Consider the following 25,372-nt stretch of genomic DNA (forward strand, 5'->3'; position numbering starts at 1 on the left):
AGCCTTTTGCATCATTCAAACCATGCGTGTACGCCACCTAGAGTTCAGAGTCCCTCACTGAACAATTGTGTCCTGAAGTTGCAATCAAGGTCAAACATAAATGGAACTAAATCAAGACAAAATAATTCTTGGCATATGGTAAATCAAATCATACTGATACAATTAAGCTTTTTTAAATATTTATTTTACCAGACAGTAAAGTATGATGAATATAATATTGAGACTGTTTCAACACAAACTAACAGATCCATTCATTCACATTTGTATACATAATATCAAGTACATAGTCCACAACATCACGATCAAACTTAAGAGGTAAGAGGTGGAACGACGCCTTTAAGCCCCTGATACAACACAACGTCTCTGTCCCTTTTATTGAAGTGCATGTTCTCATTTGTTATCAGTCAAATGCATCTACATTGATTACCGTCACATACATTTCCACTCTTTGTTGCAGCTAGCTGAGTGCAAGTGGGCAACCTGATTGGGGCCCACTGATTTCAACCACAGCATGGTGGTGTAGTGATCTATAAGTGCCATGTATCAGGGCTAAAACAACGTGTTACTGTAATATTTTCAGGTCTTAGAGGATTCCAGTACTGTGCTTTCAAGGAGTTAAGTTGCCCAAAATAAACTAAATGTAATGCAAATTTGTGCATCTCATGGAATGTTTAAGGGGACGTAAACACAGAGGACTATATGGTCGAGTTCACATGATTGAGGTCAACAATAAGAACAAAGGCCAGTTCATCTGCACTCTGTTGCACTGCACCGGGGTTTGGATATTTTGGGAGAAGAGCTGAGAGGTAGGAAACTCATTCCTCCAAGGTCCGGAAGGCGTTCTGCATGTCCTCCAGCAGCTGGCTGTAGTCTGCTTTGATCTTAGCCTCGCCATCCTTAACAGGGTCCTGGAGAGTTCATTGAACAAAAGTAGGCAAAAGAAGTTATTTAACCTGAGTTGTGAAAGAAAACAATAAAAGACTCTCTCGTACATACACACGAAACTATCATGCACCTTGAACTTCATGGAGCTGATCTTGTACAGGATCTCTCCCATGTGTTCCCTGATCATGGCCCAAGTGATTTTGTTGTCGCTCTGAGCTGTGGACTCCACTGCGTGTCGGGCCATGTCGTAGAAAGCGATCATGTTTGAGAGGATGCCAACAGTTTTGTAGAACGGGCAGAACCTGAAGATAGGGAGGGAAGGGTGTGCAAGTTTACAGGTTATGGAATAATCAAGCAAAGACAAATTATTTACAGACATGTCCTTTCACATCAGCATACTTTCTTATTATTTCCACAGGAATCTCCACAAGAATTTATTGTACCTCATGGTTAGATTTCCTAGAATTGTGGCGTAACAGCCATTCTTGAGATTAGAGACTTTTCAAAAAGGTTTTTGTCTTCAGTTGTTGTGGGGCAAAGGAATTAAATTCTTTTAGGGACTTTAAAAATAATACATACACAAGTAGTAAAGCCCTTTCAAAACTTACAAACAGATCACATGTGTGTTTGTTGTGCTGTTTTCACCTGTCGTAGGGTGTATAACCGTTCTGCTGCAGGAAGTCATCCTTAAGGAGCTTAGCAACTTCTAAGGTAATTTTATCACTCTCAGCGAGGGAAGCCTGTGAACAAAACAGGAACAGTGGTTAGCCTGCTAACTTTTAAAATAAATAACAGTTCAATAACAGACAGAAGCATGTTGATTAAAACCACATGTTTAACACATGAAATCTATTTACTGACTAAAGATGTGCGCATTTAGAATAAATATTTAGGAAATTAATTGTGAAATTAAATTTGTTGTTTGGCTATTGTTTTGAGCCATAGTTACTTGTAAGAACTTTATTAAAAGATGTTTAAATCTTCTCAACGCCATGTACAAATTAGAGTAGATAAAAAGATATTCCATTTGCCAGCAGCACCTCTGTGACATTGATACAAAATTACATGACATCTGCCTATGAGGACTACAACTCCTTTTATAACTGTAATCTGAGCCATATTTCCCAGGTCTCCTGATACTTCCATGGTCATAGCACCTGTCAAACCAATTTATATAAACTTGACCTGTCTCACCTTGCCTACAAGCTGCACAATTTCAGCCAGGTCCTCCTCCTCCTGTAGTATCTCCTTGGCTTTTGTACGAAGAGGAACAAACTCAGGAAAATGTTTGTCGTAATATTCATCCAGTGCTCGCGTGTACTTGCTGTAGCTGATTAACCAGTTTACAGAGGGGAAGTGTTTTCTCTGAGCCAGCTTCTTGTCCAGACCCCAGAACACCTACAAAAGGAGAAGTAAACAAAAAAAGACTCTTATACGCTCAGAAGAGTCAAATGTTAGGATCAAGAGCTGAAGAGTTGCTACCTATTATTTACCTGAACAATTCCCAGTGTAGCTGAAGTGACAGGATCTGAGAAGTCTCCACCAGGGGGTGACACACTAAGAGGAATTCAACATACTAAATGAAAGGCCAGCTCAATAGCTATCAGACATTACCTGCAGAGATTTGTACTATACAGCTGCACATTTTTTCTATAAAAATCTTAAAGGATTAAAATGCATGCTAATCCTTAGTTTTAGTCTTTTAAGGGAATTTTCCAACAAAGCAGACAGAGGCTCTATGAAGACTTCGGTTACCTAATCAGGTAACCTTACCTAGCAGAAAGGATAGATGTCTGACCAACACACACCACCTCATACATGCTGCTGCTGCAATAGCAGTAGCGGTCACCACCTTGCCAGGTAATCTTACCAATAGGTTTTGTAAATCAATCCTATATTTCCTCAGGACTTAAGCTTTAAGACCCATCTGCTTAATTCAACTCACGCTCCTACGATGCTGACGCTGCCTTCTCTCTCTGGATTTCCCAGGCACTTCACACGTCCGGCGCGCTCATAAAATGAGGCGAGTCTGGCACCCAGGTAAGCAGGATATCCGCTATCTACAGCCAACAACATTTACAACTGTAATTGGTTGAACAAGAATTAATCTGACTCTGTGTTTACAAATAACATGTAACCAGTTTACTCACCAGCAGGCATTTCAGCCAATCTTCCAGAGATTTCTCTCAGAGCTTCGGCCCATCGAGACGTCGAATCAGCCATCATGCTCACGTTGTATCCCATATCTCTGAAGTACTCAGACAGTGTGATCCCTGCAAAGGCAAGCTGTTACATTTTCTCCTAACTTACAATCATAATCTGATTTCAGAGTGTTTTAAGTTTCCCATTAGTTTTAAAGAAACAGAATTATTTATTAAAAAACGAAACAAAAATGTATTAAGCAAGAGTTGAACTAAACAATAGGACTGTTCTGTAATGTGAATGGCTGGTACCTGTATAAATAGAGGCCTCTCTAGCAGCTACAGGCATGTTGGATGTGTTGGCAACCAGTGCCGTTCTCTTCATGATGCTTTCAATTTTACCATCAACTTCCATAGTAAGCTGTCGGGTAAGAGCAGAAATAACATCATCTATGTCAACAGTGGCACTGTACTGAACAGTTTTGTTACATTCAATTTGTATTGTATTCTTTTTTAAGTTTGAAGTGGATCCAAAACGAATGCAGTAGTGTATGCAACATATTGGGAAGATACCACAGAAATCAAAAGCTTCATATTCTTCTACTGACCTCTGGGAAATCCCGCAGCACTTCAGACATTTCATTTCCACGCTCTCCGCAACCCACATAGATGATGACGTCACTGTTGGAGTACTTGGACAGTGACTGTGAGATCACAGTCTTTCCACATCCGAAGGCTCCTGGTATAGCAGTGGTGCCACCCTGCACACATCTGGACAACAAAAAGGTAAGTAGCTAAATTACAGATTTGCAGACACAGCATGAAATAAAAAGCTCTACATATATCAACAAGTGGAAAAAAAATGAATTTATAATTACTTCCTGCCATAACTAAAAACCGGCAGTTTAACTTATGAGTGCATGATTTTCTGCTAAGTGAAACGCTCACGGGAAAAGTGCGTCCAGAACCCTCTGACCAGTCAGCAGTGGATGATTGGCAGGTAGTTTCTCTGTTACTGGACGGACTTGTCGCACTGGCCAAACCTGCATCATGGTGAACTTTTCCTTTACGCCTTCAAATTCAAGCTCGAGGACCACGTCCTTCATGCAAAAAAAAAAAAAAAGAAAGATCCAAAAATCAGTTTTTATCAAACAGAATAGTATTTTGCTTTAGGAGCAACACTCACAGAAATGTCATAGCTTCCAGGTGGGGCCAAGTAGGTGACGGTGCCTCTGTTGCGAGGTGGAAGCATCAGCTTGTGCTTGATCAATGAATTTTCAAACACCATGCCATAGATATCTCCACCTGTCATGTGACTGCCAGCCTGGAGAGGGGTTCGTGCAAAAATCATCAGACCGGTTGAAGGAGAGACATTCAGTGATAATCCATGTCACAGTGAAAGCGAACTTTTCTTACCCGCAGGCTCTGACCAGGGTTAAATTCCCATTTGAGGTCTCTGTTAAGAGCGCCAATGTTTACTCCTCTTGGGATGTAAATACTCTGAGTGAGATCATTGATGTCTTTCAGAGGACGCTGGATACCGTCAAAGATGGAGCCCATGATACCCGGTCCTAGCTCTACAGAGAGAGGTTTTCCTGTTCGGAGGACAGGGTCACCGACAGACACACCAGCTGAAGAATCAAGTTAGGGGAAACCAAACAAACCATGACCTCTTTGGCACATCATTCGCTATCAGTAAAGTAGTTTTAAACGATGCCTTGTGTAGCATTTCTTACATTGGTCAGTTTTAAGGAAAACAGACAAGTTTTACTACAGGCGTGGGTAATACAGCAGCAGAAAGGATACAAGTCTCCTCATAGACCTGGATAGTTGCCATGTCTCCCTCTAAACGGATGATTTCTCCCACTAACTCACTGTGACCGACACGCACCAGCTCATACATAGCTGCTCCTGCCATGGCAGTAGCTGTCACCACTGTTGATTAAATCAGAGAGATTGACACAATCAACACATTTGCTGGAGAAAGAACACACTTTTATTTCTCTTGTAGACATTTTTTCATTGGCACAGTATCCGAACTGCATTGAAAAACGCAGTATAAACACAATATTGAGAAGTTTAATCATTTAAAAATCATGCAAAAGAGCAAGAACATACTTACAAACAATGAGTTGGCATTTCAGAAAAATGGATATATTCTACAGCTTTAGTAGGGTCAACCTTTACAGACTGTCCTACACTTAGACAAACATTGAATGTAACCCGGAAATCCTTTACATCAGGGTGTATTGGGATGTCGTGGGCAATGATATAAATCAATGAGCAAGGATTACATAATGTGAATAGTACTGGGTTGTTAAGGATTATGGCATGACGTGATTAGGTTGCTTGATTTGTCATGTACTCTCCGAAAAAGCAATACTATCCGGCCTTTTTATTTACATCCAGTTTCTCCACTGATCTTCCAGGAAATTCACAATATCAGAATCCAGAATATCAGAATATCAACATACAATATTAACCTACATATAATGTGATTAAAGCAATCTAGCCATTTAAAGAGAAGGATGATAAACCAGACCTGGCCCAGAAACTCCATGGACATATCCAAACTGGCTTTCTCTATCCTCATCCTGGATCCTAGGAAGTTTTGAAGTATCCATCCTGATGGCTTCTGTCCTGCCAAATCCCTTCAACGAATAGGAGATGGGTTAAAGTCATTAAAACTGACAGCATTTACCACACAGTTTATGCAGTACCTCTTATAATAGCAGAGCTAATGTTACACAGCAAACAGTATTATCCTGCTTTTTATTTAACGGTCAACAACACACTACGATGAAGGGAGACTTAGGTGAGGACCATTACGTGCAGTTGAGTTCAGGTTGCTGTAAATGAATGGCCAAGTTAAACAGTGTAAGGTTACAAGCTAACAATGCTAAAGCTGTAAAAACTTTCCCTTTTACCAGGAATTGAAGACATAAATTTAAGTTAACACTGTTAGCATCGCTGAAGACGTTTTGTGAGATATTTATTGATGTAATATCTGTTACTGCACACGACGGCAAAGCTGATTTGTGCGTGTGCGCGTATAAGTCAGGTGACTAGCTAGCAAACATCATTACCGCAAAGCGGCTATTCTAAATAAGCATTTATCCAAGAAGTATTTGCCCTAAGACTCGCAGAAACGAATTATAAAACCTCACAGTGGTAATATAAATAGCTGACCTTATATTGTTACGCAGTTGTCCAGGCTTGTCTCTACCGTAGCAGGCTGAGGAGGAGCTTCTCTCTGCTAATCACCCGACTGTCACGGGAAGAAAACCTCTCCATTATGGCTCAACTGACTTCTTCTGTTGTAAAGTAGTTGGCTGCCTGCAGAGCCAATATGGCGACTGACGGTCAACAGTTTCGTAGTCGATTGGTTCCATCTGTCTGCAGCACACACTTCCACTACTGACCTCTGCTGGATAAAGTTCGCCTCAATTAATGAACTGTGATGCGATACGTATTTATTTAAACGTCTTTTTGGCCACCTGAAAATAGCCATCCCATTCGTTATGTTTATACATTCATTTTTTATAGCTTGTGCACATGACCAACTCATAATTACATATTGTATGAATATGCCTTCCTTACTAACTCAGAAGGCAAAATAAAGTGCTTTTATCTGTCTGTGAAGGTTCTCAGTCATCCAGGTCATGGTATATCCAAAAAGCTTTTGAAAAGACAACTGGACTTGCTTTCATCTGATTTCTATAATCACTGATTGATGTCTCATCACTATAATACCAGCAATAACCAGAAATTAAACAAGATAATAATGTTACCAGAGGCTGACTGACATGATGCATAAAATGTCATGTATACACAATCAAAGGTTCCTGCACATGTGCACAAGAACTCATTATATCTCATGCCATAATGCTATAATTTATAGAAGGTTAAGACCCCCAGTACCCAGAGGATTTAAAAAAGGAAGAAGTCAAGGAGGAAGAGAAAGATGGAAAAAGAGGAGACAACTGCAGCATAAACTTTTCTAATTTGGACACATTTAATGATACTTCAATAGTTTTAAAGACACATTAAAACAAATGATAATTTATTAAGTTAACTAAAATGTATTCAGGCTATTAATAACACTTAATATTGAGGCAGCAATTGCAAACCATCCGATGGAACTGGTGCTCAAAAACATTTACATAACATAGGAGGTTGTACATGTTGTCCAAAATATGATCAGAAACATGAAATTGAAAAAATGTATAAAAAATAAACACTTAAGAATATTTCTTTATAGTGCTGTACTCCTAATAAATAGGTCTTTATCAGAGCAGACAATTTGACTTGGCATAATTTATGCATATGCTTATCTTATGATGTCGGAATGTGTATTCAGGGGTCTGTTTGTTACTACAGGATGACACAGAAACCGTAGGGCTGACATTTCAATATTGGTTAAAACTGATCACTTAAAACTGTATGCTGCGCCCTAAACAACTATTAAATAGTTGTAAACAACTATTCAACTGCTCCAACACAATGTTAAAAACTGTGCATTTTCCTGCTAGTCATCCAATTTCATTGTGAAATATTAAGATGGCAGAACAGGATTAGTAACAACATAAGATAAGACAGTTAGCTTGTAATTTAAGGACAGCGCACACAAGAGAAGGAAAAGTAAACATTAAATAAATACAAAAATAGCTAATTAAATACAATAATACAGTAATTCTAGATATATGTTTGTGGTCTGCTGGGAGCAGGCTTTGTTGTACAGCCTCACAACAGCAGGAAGGAAGGACCTGTGGTAACGCTCCTTCATACAGCGCGGATGAAGCAGTCAGCTGCTGAAGGTGCTGCCCGTGCTGTTATAGTGCCATGGAGGGGGTGGTACAGGTTATCCATCAGGGATAACAGCTTTGCTTCCATCCTCTGATCACCCACGACCTCCACAGGCTCAAGACGGCATTCCAGACCAGAGTTGGCCTTCTTCACCAGTCTGTTCAGTCTCTTTTTGTCTGTTGCTCTGTAGTCGATGGCTGATGCGACCACGAAGTCATAGAAGGAACTCAGTAGTGCTCCCAGTGCTCCAAAGGAAGTGTAGCAAAAATAGTCTGATCTGGCTTTCTTATAAAGTGCCCTAGCATGATCAGACAAGTCCAGGTTTTTGTTCAGGTGAACACCCAGGAACTTATAAGAATTCACTATCTCTTTGTCCATTCTCTGGATGTTTACCAGCGTGTGCGATGTGTGTTCTTCCCTGCGGAAATCCACCACCAGCTCCTTGGTTTTACCCACATTCAGCTGGAGGCAGTTTTCCTGGCACCAGACTACAGAGTCTCGGATGAGTCCTCTGTATTCTCCATCTTCCAAATCCTGGATGATGTCGAGGACTGCAGAGTCATCTGAGAATTTCTGTAGATGGCAGTTTGAAAGGGGTCTAAAGTCAGCAGCGTAGAGGGAGAAGAGGAGGGGAGCCAGGGCAGTTCCCTGAGGGGCTCCCATACTCCAGACGACCACATCAGACACACAGTCCCGTGTCCTAACATACTGTGGTCTATTGGTCAGGTATCCAGGTTGTGAGGTGGTGGTCCACTCCTGCATGCACCAGCTTGTCCCTCAGTATAACAGGCTGGATGGTGTTGAAAGCACTGAAGAACTCAAAGAACACTCAGAATTCTCACAGTGCTCCAAGCCCTCTCCAGGTGAGAGAGAGCTTTCCAGGAGGTAGATTACGGAGTCACCCACTCTGATGATGGGCTGGTAGGCAAACTGAAAAGAGTCCATAGATAAGCTCACCAGAGGACGCAGATGGGCAAGGATCAGCCTTCCCAGTGTCTTCATTAGGTGAGACTGTAGCTGTTCTGATCTTTGGGGTGTGGGATCTTAGGCCGCACGGGATGTTTTCCACGTACCTTCCCCAACCGCAAGCTAAGGTTCGAGATGTGCCCAAAGATCCCAGACAGCTAATCGGAACATGACTTCAGAAGCATGGCACTGACGCCATCCGGACCTGCAGCTTTCCTGACCTTAATACTTCCAAGCTCTCTCTTCACTTGATGTTTAGGGAGGGACAGGTGCCAGGGAACTGACTGCTGATGGTCACTGGTGGGTCTAAAGACGTGGACAGGGGGATACAAAACAGTCAATGGTATTCTGGCAACATGTGGCTGTGCATATGTAGGGTCCACTAGATGGAGCCAAACTGAGTGATTCAAAAGCAAAACTTGAGCCAATGCAACATTTTGCATCCGGTCAGTCTGACCACTCATTGTCATCAAGCTCAGAGTCATCAGAGTCACTGTACTCCACCGCGATACGTCTGGAGAGGATGGTGGCCACATCATTCCCTACTGGCTCCCGCTTGTTCTGCTGCTCCTGCTGCTCTTGGACTTTCTTCAGCTGGATGCCTAATGAAGACACAACTATATTTAAGTAACATCAAATATTGCACACCTGTTATCTACTGGGCCATGCACAGAACAGCTGATATAATTTAAGAAAACTATGTCTGCATCTCAGCAGAAATCCGTGTCAAGTAAAATGTATCTGATTTTGCAGATCCTCTGACTCACCCATGCGGATGGCAGACAGTAGGTCACTTCTTGCATCTCTCACAGGTTTAGTCTCTGCTCTGCTGCTTTCACTGTGTCCTGCCAGTTGTGAGGGTGGAGCTGGGGGAAGGAGAGGAGGAGGCGGGGGCCCTGGGGGAGTAGGGAGCATACGAGGGCCCGCAGGAGGTAACGGAGGTAAGGGGTAGCCTGGACCTGCATGCATAGCTCCATTATATGGCGTTGGTGGTAGTGCACCTGGAGGAAAACCAAAGGCTGTCTGGGGTGATGGGATTGGTGGTCCTGGGGCAGACGTTTGGGGGGCAGAGCTGTTTGACAGTAATAGAAGGAGGATTACTGTATGTAGCAGCTGCTGGGAAAATTACATTTGAATTTGAATTATGCAAACAACAAACGAATGTACTTGTAATCTGCAGGTAGACAAACTGGACCGTTCATTCGGTTGGCAGCATGAGGCTCTGCTGTAGCATAGGTTACTCTCTTGTAGTTGACATCAATGCTGTGGTACTCATGCTCCACAGGCGGCGAGGGCTGCGCATTCCCAGGGACACAATCATGAGCATGCTTAAAAGCAGCGTGGGCAGGCAGTGGAGGGATGGGGTAGTCTAGGAGGTCAGGCCTGCGTACAGAAACAATGAACGACAGACAGATTCTCACACAAATTCCTTCACATATCCAGATGGCAGATTTAGTGTTACAAAATCAAAAGTGGAGCATTACACAACAAAGGTACTAGATTTGGGTCGCAACGTCCTTTTCGTGAAAACAGATCTTACCCGCTTCCAACATACAAACACATTTACTTTCGTCTCTTTTTGTGAATTTACACAGACTTTCATTAATTTCCTGGAAATATCATGACCCTAAACATAGCCACTACTTTCCTAACCCTAAGCCTTAACTTCAAATTAACTGCTGATACACAAATGAACATTTTCCAATGCTGACACACTACTATCCCAAATGCAACAGCTATCCTCAATTAATTCATTTTGAGTTTAGTGTGCGTCCTCTGAAGTAGAATAAATCAGACCCACACATACACAGACTTAAAATTTTAACATTTGATTCCTATTTACTTGATACACCGATCAGCCACAACATTAAAACCACTGACAGGAGACGTAAATAACATTGACCATCTTGAGACAATTCAGTGTTCTACTGGGAAACTTTAGGACCTGGTATTCATGTGGATATTACTTAACATGTACCAACCACCTAGACCAGACCAGGCACCCCCACCCCATAGCAATGACACTCCTTGATGGCAGCAGCCATCCCCAGCAGGATGCAGCCTGACACAGACACAGACACAAAAATGGTTTAGGAACAACTAAAAAAACATGGAAAACATGACCTGGTCTCCAAATTCACTAGATCCCAAACTGATCAAGTATCTCTGGGATGATCCACAGAGGCCCCTCCCCTCAACCCATAGGACCCAAAGGCCCCCACTAACAACATTCCAGACACCACAGGACACCCTCAGAAGGCCCATGTCCATTCTCTGATGAGTCACAACTGTTTTGGAGGCACAAGGGATACCTACACAATTAGGCAGGTGGTCATAATGTTATACCGGATCAGTGTGATTTCCCTAACGTTTCCAGAAATATAACCAACATCCTTATTGTCATATATTGTCATAAAATACAGTTATATAATCGTCTTAAAGGTGTGTTTTCTTAGATATTTATGGCTTTCTTTGACATTTAAAACTTGTGACAGGGAACACTCAAAACATGTGACATCACCGGACTAGCAGGACAATGCTGGGGTTGTATATGACATTACAGTGAAGGCCAAAACAGCAAAAATGTATCAAAAGCACACTTTGGTTGCTTCTCTACTTTCTGTGGAAACATTCTCACCTGCCATCTGGAGAGAGTGATCCCTCAGAAGATGCTCCTCGCCGAAGAATCTGTGGGTGGTGGTGATCTGGACGAAGCTCTTTATCGAAGGCCATCATGTTCCACTCCTGTCTGCGGTTTCGAGCCTTCCTCACCTTCTTCACCTCGCGCTGAAGGGTGCTGCTTTCCACACACCGCTTCTGTTCCTGGGAAAGGTGAATGAAGAGACAAAGAATGAACAACCACTTGTGTATGAGTAAATATGTGAACAGAAAGCAGAAGGATGAGCTCTCACTCGTTGCTTCCGTCTTTCTTTTCTCTTGTCCTCTGTGTCCTGAAGCATTTTTTCTTTCCACAGTTCAAAAAAGTAAGACGGGTCAGAGTAGAACTTCATTGCGTCAGTGGAATCCTCTCTGTATTTAAAAAACAATTTCCAATATGATGCTTTAGATGAAAATGCAAACTGATTAGATGTTGCATTTTTTAATAACACGTGCAGAACCTGTATGCAGTGAGGGTACTGAGAGGAGGAGGCCTGTCGCTGCTGTTGTACATGTCAGTAACAGAGTTTGGAGTGCTGCCCTTGGACAAAACCTGCTGGTCCTGGACAGTAGAACTTTTGAACGCCTTCCTCATGTTTATGTCCTGAAGAGTGACTGTAAACACCAAAGCTGAAATTTAAAGTCTAATACAAAGCATGCAAAAATAAACAGGTGAAGATATTATATTAGCAGACAGACCCTCCTCCACACTGGAGTCCAGCTGGGTGACCTTGACAGCCAAGCGGTCAATTCGGTCCTGGAGAGAGTTTGCACGCACGTAAAAGGTGTTGGCTTCATTAAAAAGCTCCCCAAAAACATTTTCTGCCTGTTTACCTGGAGTCAGAGCAAAGAATCAGAGGCACAGAGAAGAGGAATGCACTGTTAATAAATATAAATGTTTGCTAAATAAAGAAAAATGCAAAATGAGCGGCATATTGTCATATTGACATAAAGAAATTCAAGTAAAAATAATAATAATAATAATAAAAAAAAGGTATTGCAACCTTAAACACACATTAGTGACATCAACCATTTATTGCTGTATACATGCTCTGGATTATACATTATGGTTAAGTGCTCAGTTGCTGCATATTACACCATAAAGCGAGGGCACATGTCAAACAGCTCATGTGGAAGGTATCATTAGACTGCCTGTGTTTGTGTCTCCGCCCACCTACTCTCCATCTTATGTCCCTGTGATACAAAGCGTTACGGTAAGCTCTAAGCTTCTGTAACTTCACTAAATCCACACACACACACACACACACACGCACACACACTAATCGGAGCATCCAGCAGCCAGATGTCCAGGAGTAAATTTGCTTCCTAAAATAGGAAATCAGTCTCACTTAATTGCAGAATAGCAACTATAACCCACATAGCAAAAGCACACAGGTATACTCCCAACAATAAATGACACATTTAAACTACTGGCAAATTAGACTCAGGTAATGAATGTGCTAACCTTAATACTATATTTGTGTCGTGTTTTGTGTTAAAAGCCTAACAGTCAAGTAATCAGTGTTTTCTGGCAATAACCTGTACAGGATTAAGAATATATAAGTGCGCCTGAGTGCACAGAGTAAGTATATGTCAATATGTGTGGTCAAATAATCTGTGCTTGAATGTCATATTTTTTGACAGCACAAAATACAATTTACAAATTTTGTGATGTGCTTTTAAAATTGTGACACATTTATTGCTCAAAGAATTATTGACCATTATTATAAATGGCCCATTTATCAAAGTGACTTTAAATTGTAAGGACAACATGCGCCAACCCCAGAGCAAAATTGCCCAAACTAGAATAAAACAAGTTAATTAAACATATGTTTGACTACTGGTCTACAGCTGTGCTATAGCTGAGGAAAAACTTCCTGTAATGATCTCAGGATAAAGAAGCATCTGAACATTTTATGCATCTCTGTAAATGTAATCTTACTCAAACTACTGAGCTGTCGGATGATGGCAGACAACGTGTTGTTTGTTACACATTCCAGCTCGCTGCCAATTCCTTCAGGCACAGCACCGTGGCACAGGTGCCGAGGTTCAATGTTTCTCTTGACAAGAGGCATGACTCCTTCTTACATCTCCGCCATCGTACCTGCTGGGGGACAGAGGACAGAGATGACAGCTCACTGTATACGGAAAACTGCTGGGTAGAACAAAAATCCATTTTCATACAGCAACTCCAGATCAGGTAATCAAACAAGGTGTGTACATGCATATGGTGCATAGATTCCAGGTTATTTTCATTTTCTCAATAAATACACTATTGATTTCTCTAAGTTACTAATTTCCTAGGCCAAAAATCTAAACAAACACTAACATCAAAACACTTGTAATATATTTTAAAACTACGGCTGTCATTTTTTATTTTATCAACTGTAACTTTGGGTATGCATGTTCCTTTGTGTTTTGAATAATTTAAAATGCATAATGGGCAGACAAAATCAAACCTTCTAGGGTTTTCTTATATTTGCTGCATTCTACATTGGGTCACTTGCTGTTGAATACCCCGATTTATCACCTGCTGTCAAAGTGGTAGACCTATTGTATGTCACTGGGCATCTCTGTTAAGCGTTTAACATGTAAAAGCAACAACAAAAGCAAACACAACAGATGTGACCATTTCTAAGCAAATTTGCTATTCACTTTACATGACTTTGTCAAATGGACTTGGAACAAGGGACTGAGCACTTGTCTGTAATCACAAGCAGGAGCGAGAACATCAACTTACCACAACTACCATATTTTAATTAAATTTGCTTGCACCTCGGCAAACAAGTCTGACAGAGTGTTTGATTTATCTCTATACTATTATTACACTTCCGATTACCAAAAAGCCCTCTTTACATCAACCTACAATATTATTCAAAAAAATTATTAAGAATCTGGGCGACACTGGTGGTTAGCATGTGATGCCTCACAGCAAGAAGGTACCGGGTTCGAATCCATGGGCCAACTGGGCCTTTCTGTGTGGAGTTTGCATGTTCTCCCTGTGTTTTCGTGGGTTCTCTCCGGGTACTCCCGCTGTCCAAAGACAAGTTCGTTAGGTTCATTACTGATTCTAAATAGGCCGTAGGTGTGCATGTGAGAGTGAATGGTTGTCTGTCTCTCTGTGTTAGTCCTGTGATAGACTGGAGACCTGTCCAGGGTGTACCCCGACTCTCGTCTGATGACAGCTGAGATAGGCTCCAGCCCCCCCGCGACCCTTCACAGGACAAGCGATTACAGAAGAATCAATGAATGAATATTAAGAATCTAAAAGGCTAGTACCAGTGTCCACTTTGTATTGCTATACCTCTGCCACAGTTCAGCAGGGAAACATTGTCTTAGCAAGCACAAAAGGGAAATAGCCTATAGCTCCATAGCTCCAGATAGAGTATAAATCATTACCTTTTGCACAGAAGTGTATGAGTAACATATAAAATATGATGATTATATAAATTCAGATGCCAAATTGTTTCTCCAAGTACACTGGACACCTTCTTTGGTGTGTTTTAAACAATAGTAACAATGAATCAAAATAGAATGATTCAAATTAAGGAAATCATCATTCAAGGGAAAATCTATCTAAATCACACAGTGTATGTTTTGTGAGTCCTTCCCATAGACTGTGTATTCTTATTGACTGGATTTACCGTTGACTGTGTTTTACTGTCTTTATACAGTCAATGGTATACTAGTATGTATACTTCATCATTTCCCATCATGCATTGCATGTGTGCCGAGGCGCCCTGGTCACATTTTGTTTGTACATTTAAAAACACGTATTTTACATGCTTTCACACAAAACAAGACACACATAACATCGTATCTGTGGCCCAAGAAGAATCTTAAAAACGCCACCGTCCTACCATAGAGCTGCCGTTTGGTTAGCGTCGACGTATGTCTTTTATCACGTCAGCAAGCAGAAGAGTAGCTGTCAAAGTTGAGTCCAAGCTGTTTTCTCCAAATCAGAAGGACTGTCTGCTTGTCTGCTGCAGCCTGCACTGTGTTGAACGGTGACAGCTATCTCTGCAGGGCGGACTTCATTCTGTAAACAAATCCGTGGTCCAAATCACAGCTTGAGCCAAGAGGGGATTTGGTCCAGCAGATTTACTCCTTTCATCCAATCACAGTCGTCCTGTCAGCCGTTCGCCATACAGCGTTTTATATTAGGGTGCATTGGTCTTAGTTGTGTGGACTGTGTCATTAGCTGTCTAAGTTGTATGGATATGGAAACTTCCATATTTCCATATCCATCTAAGAATGACTGAATACATTCAATGTCAATGGTACATGTTTATCCTCAGTTAATAATAATATAATAATTATAATCTTTATTTGTAGCCTACAACACTTTTCAAAAAATCTTTAAAACAAGGCACGTAAAACAAAGTCAATAAAAATAAAACACTTACCACATAAAAGTAAATGAACAATCCCCATTAATATAAAAGCAAATAAATATGAGTCAAAATGAGCAATAAAACCCTCATAAAACAAGAGTTTAAGCTGTGTTTGCACAATAAAAGCAAGATATCCTGCTCAGCCTGGAATGAAAGTCAGTGAGAAGAAATGAGTCTTGCTTTGACATGCAAGGGTACACTGTTCCATAGTTTGGGGGCCAACTACAGAAAATACTTTATTGCCTATGTGTTTAAGCCTGGAGCTAGGGAAGTCCATTAACAGATGGTTTGTTGACCTCTGTGCTCTGACAGGAGTGTGGAAATGTAGGAGCTCGGACGAGTAAGGTGGTGGCCAGCTATTCAGATTCTTAGAAAACAGTAATACAATTTTTAACTGGATCCTACAATAGTGTGGAAGCCAGTTCCAGAGGCCAGTACAGATGTGATGTGTCTCGTCGTTTCGTCCTCTCAAAATCTTGTGGGGGGAGGTAGAACCAGCCAAGGATAGAACTTGCTTTGGTAACTGTCATGATCCAATTACAAGGATTTTGGTTTAATAATTTAATGCACTGATTCAGTCTAAATACATAAACATAGATTTTAACTTTTTGAAACAAGTTTTATTATTTTTCTGCAGATGATGTAGTTGATTAACTGATTAATCGAAGACCTAAGGGCATTTAATTATGTGCAAAATATTTTTAATTTGATAAATGCATCTTGTGTTTCTCCTGTTTTTTTCCCCTCCATTCATTCCCATTATAATTATTCCTCATGTGTTAGGCGATCAGAAAATGTATATGTGTTTCTTCTTGTTTCCAATCACCCGTGTGTCATAAACTGCACCATTTCAGTCACGGCCGGTCTGTTAACATCTCAGCAGGGACGACCTGGATTAATTGTGAAATGAGACTCTGAATTTGATTTGAAAGCTACCCCCCCACCCCTCCACCACCACCCCACACACACACACTAGCACACATACATATATAGATATGTATACACTGTTCTTTTATCACAGATGGGATAATCTGGATTGTGGAAGGCAGTAGTGTAACCCAGATATGGGGGTTTAAACCTTAGTAGCACATCACAAAACCAGAACTTAACAGGAGAATGTCTTGTTGTACAGAGACATTGTTTAATCCAGCTATCTTGATGTAATTTGTGATGGTGCCCAGTATGAATTTTAAAAAGCAGAAAAATAATAATATTTAATTCAATTCAATTTTATATATATAGCGTCAATAAGAATACAAATTGTCCCAAGACACTTTACAAAACCCGGCCTGAAACCGGAGCAAGCCTGAAGGCGACAGTGGCAAGGAAAAACTCCCTTTTAACAGGAAGAAACCTTGAGCAGAACCCAGGTCATGTGGGGCGGCAGATCTGCTTGAGGCCAGCTACGGAGAGAGAAAGTAGAAGACAGATTGTTTAGGTACATAGGGTACAACACTTGATCTGTCCAACACAATATGAATGATATCATCAAAGCAGAATTCTTACAGTAATTTGATTTAATTGAGCAGTGTCTTGCAAATGATTTCAGTGTCATACACTATAGTTTAGTTCATGTTGTTTTTGCCTCTAGAGGGCAGTAAAGTATTGTCTTTGCAATCACAGGAAGTGTTTCAATGAAGAAGAAACCACGGTAGACATGGCATAATAGCTATTCACATGTTTATCATATTATATGTTTTAATAACTTACATAAACTTAAAATATATTTCAACAGCTTCCCAATCGAATTGAGAAGTGTCTCTGTATGTTCCTGTACTTACCCATTTCACCATCAGTGCAGTCCAGTTTTGGAGTTAAACCTGTTGAATGAGATGTTATTCTCCTCAGATGTCTTGCTTTTAAATAATGTAGTGTCATCAGAATTACATTAATCATTCACTATTAATATAATGGCTCATAGTATGAATAATCCATGGCATTGTGTAACTGTTGTCGTGTTGTATGTTTCTCCCTGTCTTCTCCCAGAATTAGTGTACCTGTGTTTGCCGCTAGTGCAAAATGTAAAATTTTGTATAAATATGTAATATTGCACTTTTTGTATAATAACAAGCAGCTGATCGTGACCTGCTCATTTAATTGCACTATTTCTTTTTGGAAATATATAAATGCAAACAGTGGGTTACAGGTAACTTGTTTCGCTTTTTATTTTTCCTTGAAGTTGAGTATTGTGCCAGGTAAATAAACAAAAAGAAAGATCTGTGAATGTAGTTGTACAGTAAATATCATTCAGAGCTATTTTTTTAACCATTTTAACACAGGTGTAGCTACAATAATAACAAAAATTATTGGTCTGTTGTTCAATTGAGATGTTCCAGTAAAGCCCATGTACAAAAATCACCAAAATGAAAAGCAGCAATTCTATTGTATTCTAGCCACAATGTCAAAGTGAGATGCATTTAAATGGTCCGATCTTATAATTACTTAAAAATATAAAAGTTATTATTCAAAGAACATAACATAACATTTCTCATGGAAAAATATCAATATTAACACTGACGCTTTCTGTCATTGTCAACATAGTCAGTGATGAGGATTATTTAACAACTCTAGACTTTATAGTTTTCACAATGAAAACAAACTATTTTTAATGAAGAGTGCGACAATTCTTTAAACAGCTGTGATAGAATCATTTCACTCCATCTACATCCGCCGGATGCGATTACGAAAATATAAAAACAAAAAACGGTACCACGGTTACCACGACAACATGCATCAATAATTTAAATACCATTACCCAGTTTGGTGTTTAATTTTTTCTCCGTTGTCATAAAGTTGAAGAGGTAAAGGTCCGGCGGCACAGCAGGTTGAGGTTTTATTATTATTATTTTCAATAATAATCAATAATATATGTTGTTGTTTTTTTAATTTCTAAAATAAAACAGTTGGCTGTAGGCTGCTGCTAACTTTAGCTAACTGCTAGCTATCTTTAAGCTATCTTTAAGCTAACTCTAATTTACTTAAATGGCGCTAGCTATCTGTTATTGAGGTGACGGCTATCGATGCTAACTATGTTAGCTATAGCTAGCTCTACTTTGAGCTTGCCAAGAACGTACTAGGTGTAATAACTGGATAACTGAAGCTATATTTAAGCTAACTCTGCTATCTGTTATTGATTAGACAGGTGGCCACTATCGATGCTAACGAATCATGGTAGCTCTACTATGAGCTTACCAAGGACGTACTATGTGTAATAATTGGATAATTGACAGTGCCCTTTATATTAATGCTTTTTCTCTTCCCAATATTTGCTCAGGTTTGATAGCTACAGTAGAGGAAAATAGTGAGAAATGAGTGTGTATGGATTTTAAACAAAACTAGAGCCTGATATAGTGGGAATAATTATTGGGAAGACAGAATCATTGACAGAAAACCACGTGCATTCGTTTCTTCATTTGTAATTTGTGAAGAGTAGGAGCAAAGCCTGACTAAAACACTTCCTTAAACAAACACAAGGTAAATGTAAATATGTATGGAGTTAAACAGGATCCCCTTAAATCAAAGGTATTAATTTCACAAAAAATCCGTCCTCATTCTCTAGGCACTATGGAAGACGCCAAATACAAGTTCATCTCCGTGACAGTGCAGGGAACACTGCAAGAGGTAAATTAAATAAATCCATATTTTTCTCTCCCACCTATAAAGACTCCTACATCAGGATGCTCTTTATTGACCACAGTTCCGCCTTCAACACGGTCATACCCCACAAACTCACCCACAAGCTCTCTACACTTAGACTGCACCCCACACTGGCTGGCTCCAGGACTTTCTGATCGACAGGCCAGGCCCAGTCTGTCAGGATTGGGAACAGGACTTCAGCCAGCATCTCCACTAACATTGGCACCCCACAGGGAATCTCCTATACACCCTGTTCACCCACGACTGGGTTGCTTCCCCGATTTTGGCACTAGTTATCTTATATTTTTGTATTATATGTGTCTTTTATATTCTATTTGAAAGATTTTTTTATGTTGTTAGTCATTTGTCATTAGTCATTAGTCAGTTGATGGCAAAACAAGAATTTCATTGTACAGGGTAAAAACTCTTGAAAACTTTGAATCTCTTGACTTTTTACCCTTCCATCAACAGATATATGTAAATAAAGATAGGAAAGAGAGTAGGAAGCTTGACAAGTTCTTTGCTGCAAAGGACCAAATGGTGAAAACTCTTGAACTCCTCAAAGAGAGAGAAAATGGATGCTTGGAAGCTTTCATCAAGATGATTGAGGAGAAATACGCAGATGCCCTAACCTTGTAAGCACTGGTGGATTCCTTGTCATTATATCTGAAGCCTGAATTATCCATTCTTTTTTCGGGGTTGTAATATTTGTAATGTTGTCTCATTTGTCAGTTTTGAAAAACTGAGCGAGTCCAAACAGGAGAAGAATGCAATGATTGAGAAATTAACGGATGAAGTAAGGACAGTGAAAAGGTAAGTATTTGATACTATTAACTTAAGGTCAACTAAAGATTTGCAAGTATTAATGTGCAATGATTCATTTGCAAAAGGATGCACTGGCAAACTACTGTTTATGGTTCTAATCGTGGTCTTTCTTCTTCATAGTGAATTGGAAAAGGTTGAGGAACTCCTGAATGAATGTAAAGGTCACAGGAACGTTCTGTTAAAGGTGATGCTTACGGAGAGGCAAGAAGCCCAAGAAGCAGAGACTTTGAAAGATGCTCAAAATGAGCAGAGCTTTGAGGTTCACAACACCACCAATGGTAAGTGTCTAAACCCAGTCAATCTCAGAAAATATAGTAGCTAGGGGTAGTAGCTAGTGTGGTTCTAGTTTATTCCCTGATATGGTAGGAGCTACAACATCTTCAAAATGATTACAATAACTTATTAACAACTTGAAAATGCCTGAAAAGATCACTTCATTACAGACCAGTGTGTTTAATATGGCGGATTAGGAATATGGTATTAACAATTTTCTTTAGTGTATAATCATGGGTAACGATAGCAAGTGGACATTCCAGTGGCTCTGGTTGTCTTGGTAACCCTCTTCTGTATTTTCCGTCCAAATGTTTCCACAGAAATAAGCAGAATATAAACGTATTGCTAGTGTTAGGACAGAGCTATCTTACAGTTCAACAGTGAGAGATTTATAGCTTACCGTTCATGTTATAGATCATTAAGAACTACATCTTTTTGTAGTCGATGCTCTCTGTTTGAAAATCAAATACCATCAATGACAGCAGAGCTGGCCCATCTGGGTTCGCCTGGTGCTCTAACCCTGGTCGTGGTCTTTCCTTGAGGTAAACGATCACTGCCTCCATTGCATTACTGCTGGTTATGTGTGTACGCCCCATATAAATCCTGTTTCCATTGCTCAGGTCCTTCAATATCTACATAGGAACTAGGACCTCGTCCACAGAGCCCGTCATGTTGTGCCACCATGTTACCACAGTAATCTTAAACAGACAAACCAAGTGCATTGATTTTTGACATGCTTGACAAGGGAGAAAAGTATTCAGTTGGTTGTAACCTGCAACCTCACCCACACACTCAAACTTAAAACTGAGGATTTCCCTAAGATTGATTTTTCTTTTTTTTTTAATGATCAGAACTGGTGCAGCAGAGTCTTACATGTCCTAATCTGTAATTATAAACGGTGTAATTGATAGGATGTAATGATAATGCTTACACAGGTTTGGAGACCTCACCATCTTCAACCAAAGAGCCCACGCTGTCCTCAGCCCCCAGGTACACTCTGTAAGCAAACACCCACACAATCAATTGCCAGTCCTGAAATTAAGCAATCAAAATATTTGCAAATTAATTTTCTTAAGGCAGTCAGTTAAAAAAATATTTGTCTATAATGATGGGTAGTTTTTCAATAACAAATTGTCATATTTTATAAACATATCAGGCATATCCTAGTAACTTCAGCTGTAAAAGCTATAATTATTCCCTGAAATTATAGTGGAGCCAGAAGTATAAAGTAGCATAAAATGGAAATAATTTATTTGAGTAGTTGATGTACATTTTTTTTTTTTTTTTTTTTTTTTTTGTGTTTTATGATCATTTTGAACATGTTGCCGATTAAGAAAGCGATACAGCCAAAAACTAATTTCAGCTCTCTTTGGCATTTCAGTGTCATAGATTCTAACCTGGATAATGACAGCAGAGCCTGTGAGGTCAGATTTCCTGAATTAGTAATCAGATCACTTCGGAGATCATCTCTTTTCATCAGGAGTGTTTATTTGTGATGCTCACAGTGTTGTGTTACTTCAACCTTTTCTTGCAGGAAAAGCTGCAGCTATACTTCTCTGAACCTCAGCAGCTAATGGTTCTGTTGTCGAAGCTGACAGACCAGAATCTGTCTCTGATTCAGAACTCCACTGGGATGGACAACATGATGGAGCAGACCATTGAGATCACCATAAAGACAATGTGAGAATCTCATTTGTCTGAAGGCTAATTTTAAACTGTAGTCCTGTAGATTCTAACAGCGAAACACATCAAGCACAAACAGCTTTGGAGAAGGTGCAGCATTAAAAAAGCTTTTTTAACAAGACAATTAGAAGTGATTTATATGCACATGAGTATTTATAAGCACATAGGGTTCATGTGGAAAACAGAATTCAAAGAACTGAATACACATGAAATTACACATTACTTGTGAAAACTCTGTGCCAACTTCTTTCTGTTTGAAGGAAAGAGGATGAAAAGAAGCTAACATTACAGACGAATGACATGAAGGACAGATTGGATGCAGAAACAGAGAGATGCGTCATTCTCAAAAAGAAAGTTCAGCTCTATGACTCATTAAAAACACAAGACCAGGTAAGGAAAAGTGAAAAACACTCTGGTCTACGATCACACTTTTCTGCGTCACCCAATTTGAAATCAAGAAGTTGCACTTGTAGATTGAAACTAGACCCGTTTGATTACACCGAGATATCATCTTAGATGGCTACTACACACAGCATGCTAATTTTGATGCCAGATGTAACGTGGGTCCCCCATTTTTCCTCTTCATCCATCAATGTTTTTAATTTCAGGATATTATGTTGCATACTCTGGCTCAGAAAGTTTCAAAAGTATATGCCGGCAATGTGGATAAACGGTTGACAATCCTCAGCACCTTGGAAAAGCTGTCCAGTATTGAGTATCGATCATCTTTGCTGCTCCAGCAAATTGAGAGCATCCCTGAAGAAACATTGAAGACTCTGAGGCGTATCAAGGACATGGAGAGGAGGAGCAGGTTTGTTTGACTGATGAACAACAAATACTATAGATGCTATATTAGCAATTAGATGGTGTGAATATTTTGTCATACAAAGATTATAAAATGATTATGAATGTAATGTATTAGCTTAGTTCTTGCAGTTGACAGTAAATCAAACGGTTTCTCAGACTTTTCAGGCACAGTATAAATTTTTGTCAAAGGAAAAATTTCCTTTATTCATGTGATTTCCTGTTGCAGGCTGCGTGAGGAAGAGCTAAGACTGGAGATGGAGAAACAAGCGGAAAGGAGGAAAAAGTGTATCAGAAGATCGCACGAACATACCAAGAAAACTGTGAGTCACTTGTTATGGCCCCTTGCTGGAACTAGGGGAAAATAAGGGCAGTAACGCAACAACCAAATAAGTTGAGGGAGTCAAAGTATAAGGAAAACTGTTTATGTTGGTTTCAGTAGTTACTTATAGGTTCTCCAGACATATTGTGGAGGAGGATGGGGCCATGTGGTTGTGTCAAACAAACAAAATAATGTAACAATACAAGGCCTGAGGAATCGCTGCCTCTGAATTAAAAAGAACAGCCTAACTGACTTATCTAAGACATCTAAGCTTTTAACTATCAACATCAGCCAATACTGATGTTCACAGACATACATTAAGTCAACTAGATGCTGAAAGTATGAAGGGTACTCCAAGTCACTCATAATCTGTAACCTCTCCAATTATGATGAGACTGATGGGATAGGGCTCTGTACTGCATGTATAATGTGGGTCACTGGATTTGGGAGTTATCCGTTGGAATACGGCTCAATACACCAAAAAAAAAAAAAAAAAAGACACCAAGGTCCTCAAATCGTAAAGGAAATTAAGAATTAATTTTTTTTAGTATTTGAATTAATCGCTAAAAAATCCTCCTCCTTTTCTTTTAGCATGGAAGAAAGCTCATGCCCAGATGCATCCCTGTGATACAGAAGATCCAAGCCTCTGAGGAGGCCACCGTTGAGGACAAAGAGGAGGACCTCCATGACTACCTCTTCAAAGATGGCGCTGACTAAAAATAAAATACCAGTACTTGCATGTGATGTTTTCACTGCAAACATGCGGTAATAGTAAAGCAGTTTGATTACATACAGTATGTGATGTGATATGATTACACAATTTAGCCCTTTGTCTCTTAGGGTTTCCAATCTCTACATTTAGTTTTGTTGGCACTTCTACCAATTTATTTTTTTTTTACCTACTGTCTGCAGTCTCTTACTGGCTGAGTGTTTAAACCTGTGATTGCACTTATAGAGCATGATGAGGTGGGTGTGTTCTGAAACCTCCCAGCCTTCCCTGGGAAAATAGATCAATAGATAGGCAATATAATTCTATACATGTTCCTGTATGCTACCTTTATTATTATGTGCTACACTGTGCTCCACTGGGTTTTCAGTGTCACCACACTTCAATGACAACGCCATATACCAGTAAATACCAGTAAATGTAATGATACTAAGGTTCTCCATCCTGGACATGCAAGACATTGTGCTAATATTAAACAATCCCAACAATTCTAACTAAAAAGTAGCTTTGAGTAACACGTTATCAGCAAATAGCTGCAAATTTACATGTTAATGTTTATCTTTTATTCACTGTACCTCAAAATCTGGACAGTTTCTTTTAGTGTATAAACCATTAGACTTTATTATGTGTGGAACAGATAATATATACGGGCGGCACAGTGGTGTGGCACAGCAAGAAGGTTCTGGGTTCAAATCCATGGGCCGACTGGGCCTTTCTGTGTGGAGTTTGCATGTTCTCCCTGTTTCTGCGTGGGTTCTCTCCCACTGTCCAAAGACATGCTCGTTAGGTTCATTGGTGATTCTAAAGTGAGAGAGTGTGAATGGTTGTCTGTTTCTCTGTGTTAGCGATAGACTGGCGACCTGTCCAGGACCTGTCCGCCTCTCGTCCGGTGACAGCTGGGATAGCACCTCGCAAACCCTTCACAGGACAAGCGGTTACAGAAGATGCATGAATGAAGATAATATACAGAAATTGAGATCATAATGATTTCTCAATAACAGGCTGTCATAACCATAATTATATCACTACTACTGTACTTATATCTCTAAGACAGAACATTTTTGTCTAACAATTTGTTCATTATCATTATTAAATGGATAAATTAGTTCAAACCTAGTGTGGACTGAATGTAGCAGTTCCTCTTTTCCATTTTATTATAAGATAAGGCTGATGATCCATCTGTCTCTTGGTGTGTCTCTAGGATCAGTCACACCAGAAGGCACTTCCTACACTCAGATAGTGAGTGAGGTTT

At 39.9% G+C, this 25,372-nt stretch overlaps 3 protein-coding genes across 3 annotated transcripts; 1 reads left to right on the top strand and 2 right to left on the bottom strand.

The window, feature by feature from the left end:
* Nucleotides 1–184: 184 nt before the first annotated feature.
* On the bottom strand, nucleotides 185–6,587 carry LOC311502763 (V-type proton ATPase catalytic subunit A-like). Its single transcript, XM_084565132.1, has 15 exons — nucleotides 6,216–6,587; nucleotides 5,569–5,677; nucleotides 4,833–4,961; nucleotides 4,443–4,657; nucleotides 4,213–4,350; nucleotides 3,975–4,126; nucleotides 3,635–3,797; nucleotides 3,339–3,447; nucleotides 3,036–3,158; nucleotides 2,831–2,945; nucleotides 2,379–2,442; nucleotides 2,080–2,283; nucleotides 1,531–1,625; nucleotides 1,016–1,187; nucleotides 185–908 (listed from the first exon to the last, which is right to left on the bottom strand). The coding sequence occupies exons 2-15, from the start codon at nucleotides 5,648–5,650 to the stop codon at nucleotides 816–818; spliced, it is 1,854 nt and encodes a 617-aa protein (XP_084421258.1). The 5' UTR covers nucleotides 5,651–5,677; nucleotides 6,216–6,587; the 3' UTR covers nucleotides 185–815.
* Nucleotides 6,588–9,188: 2,601 nt separating this feature from the next.
* Nucleotides 9,189–13,531, bottom strand: wasf3a (WASP family member 3a; the record flags this gene model as incomplete). Its single annotated transcript, XM_084565467.1, has 8 exons — nucleotides 9,189–9,400; nucleotides 9,566–9,870; nucleotides 9,966–10,181; nucleotides 11,437–11,621; nucleotides 11,711–11,828; nucleotides 11,918–12,071; nucleotides 12,156–12,290; nucleotides 13,399–13,531. The coding sequence occupies 8 exons, from the start codon at nucleotides 13,529–13,531 to the stop codon at nucleotides 9,246–9,248; spliced, it is 1,401 nt and encodes a 466-aa protein (XP_084421593.1). The 3' UTR covers nucleotides 9,189–9,245.
* A 5,883-nt stretch (nucleotides 13,532–19,414) lies between these two features.
* On the top strand, nucleotides 19,415–25,039 carry LOC311502124 (cilia- and flagella-associated protein 100-like; the record flags this gene model as incomplete). Its single annotated transcript, XM_084564258.1, has 11 exons — nucleotides 19,415–19,471; nucleotides 19,868–20,121; nucleotides 20,219–20,299; nucleotides 20,432–20,625; nucleotides 21,520–21,574; nucleotides 21,966–22,008; nucleotides 22,119–22,264; nucleotides 22,528–22,657; nucleotides 22,876–23,078; nucleotides 23,301–23,394; nucleotides 23,985–25,039. 11 exons carry the CDS (start codon nucleotides 19,415–19,417, stop codon nucleotides 24,108–24,110), a joined length of 1,383 nt encoding a protein of 460 aa, XP_084420384.1. The 3' UTR covers nucleotides 24,111–25,039.
* Nucleotides 25,040–25,372: the final 333 nt, after the last annotated feature.

This window comes from Chelon labrosus (assembly GCF_963514085.1).
Source record: "Chelon labrosus genome assembly, chromosome: 17".
Lineage (NCBI taxonomy): Eukaryota > Metazoa > Chordata > Actinopteri > Mugiliformes > Mugilidae > Chelon > Chelon labrosus.

Coding starts and splice junctions, on each gene's coding strand:
- LOC311502763 (XM_084565132.1), bottom strand. CDS start 5,650: ATGGATACTTCAAAACTTCCTAGGATCCAGGATGAGGATAGAGAAAGC. Junction 2,946..3,035: donor ATTGGCTGAAATGCCTGCTG/GTGAGTAAACTG, acceptor TGTTGGCTGTAG/ATAGCGGATATCCTGCTTAC. Junction 909..1,015: donor TCAGCTCCATGAAGTTCAAG/GTGCATGATAGT, acceptor TGAACTCTCCAG/GACCCTGTTAAGGATGGCGA.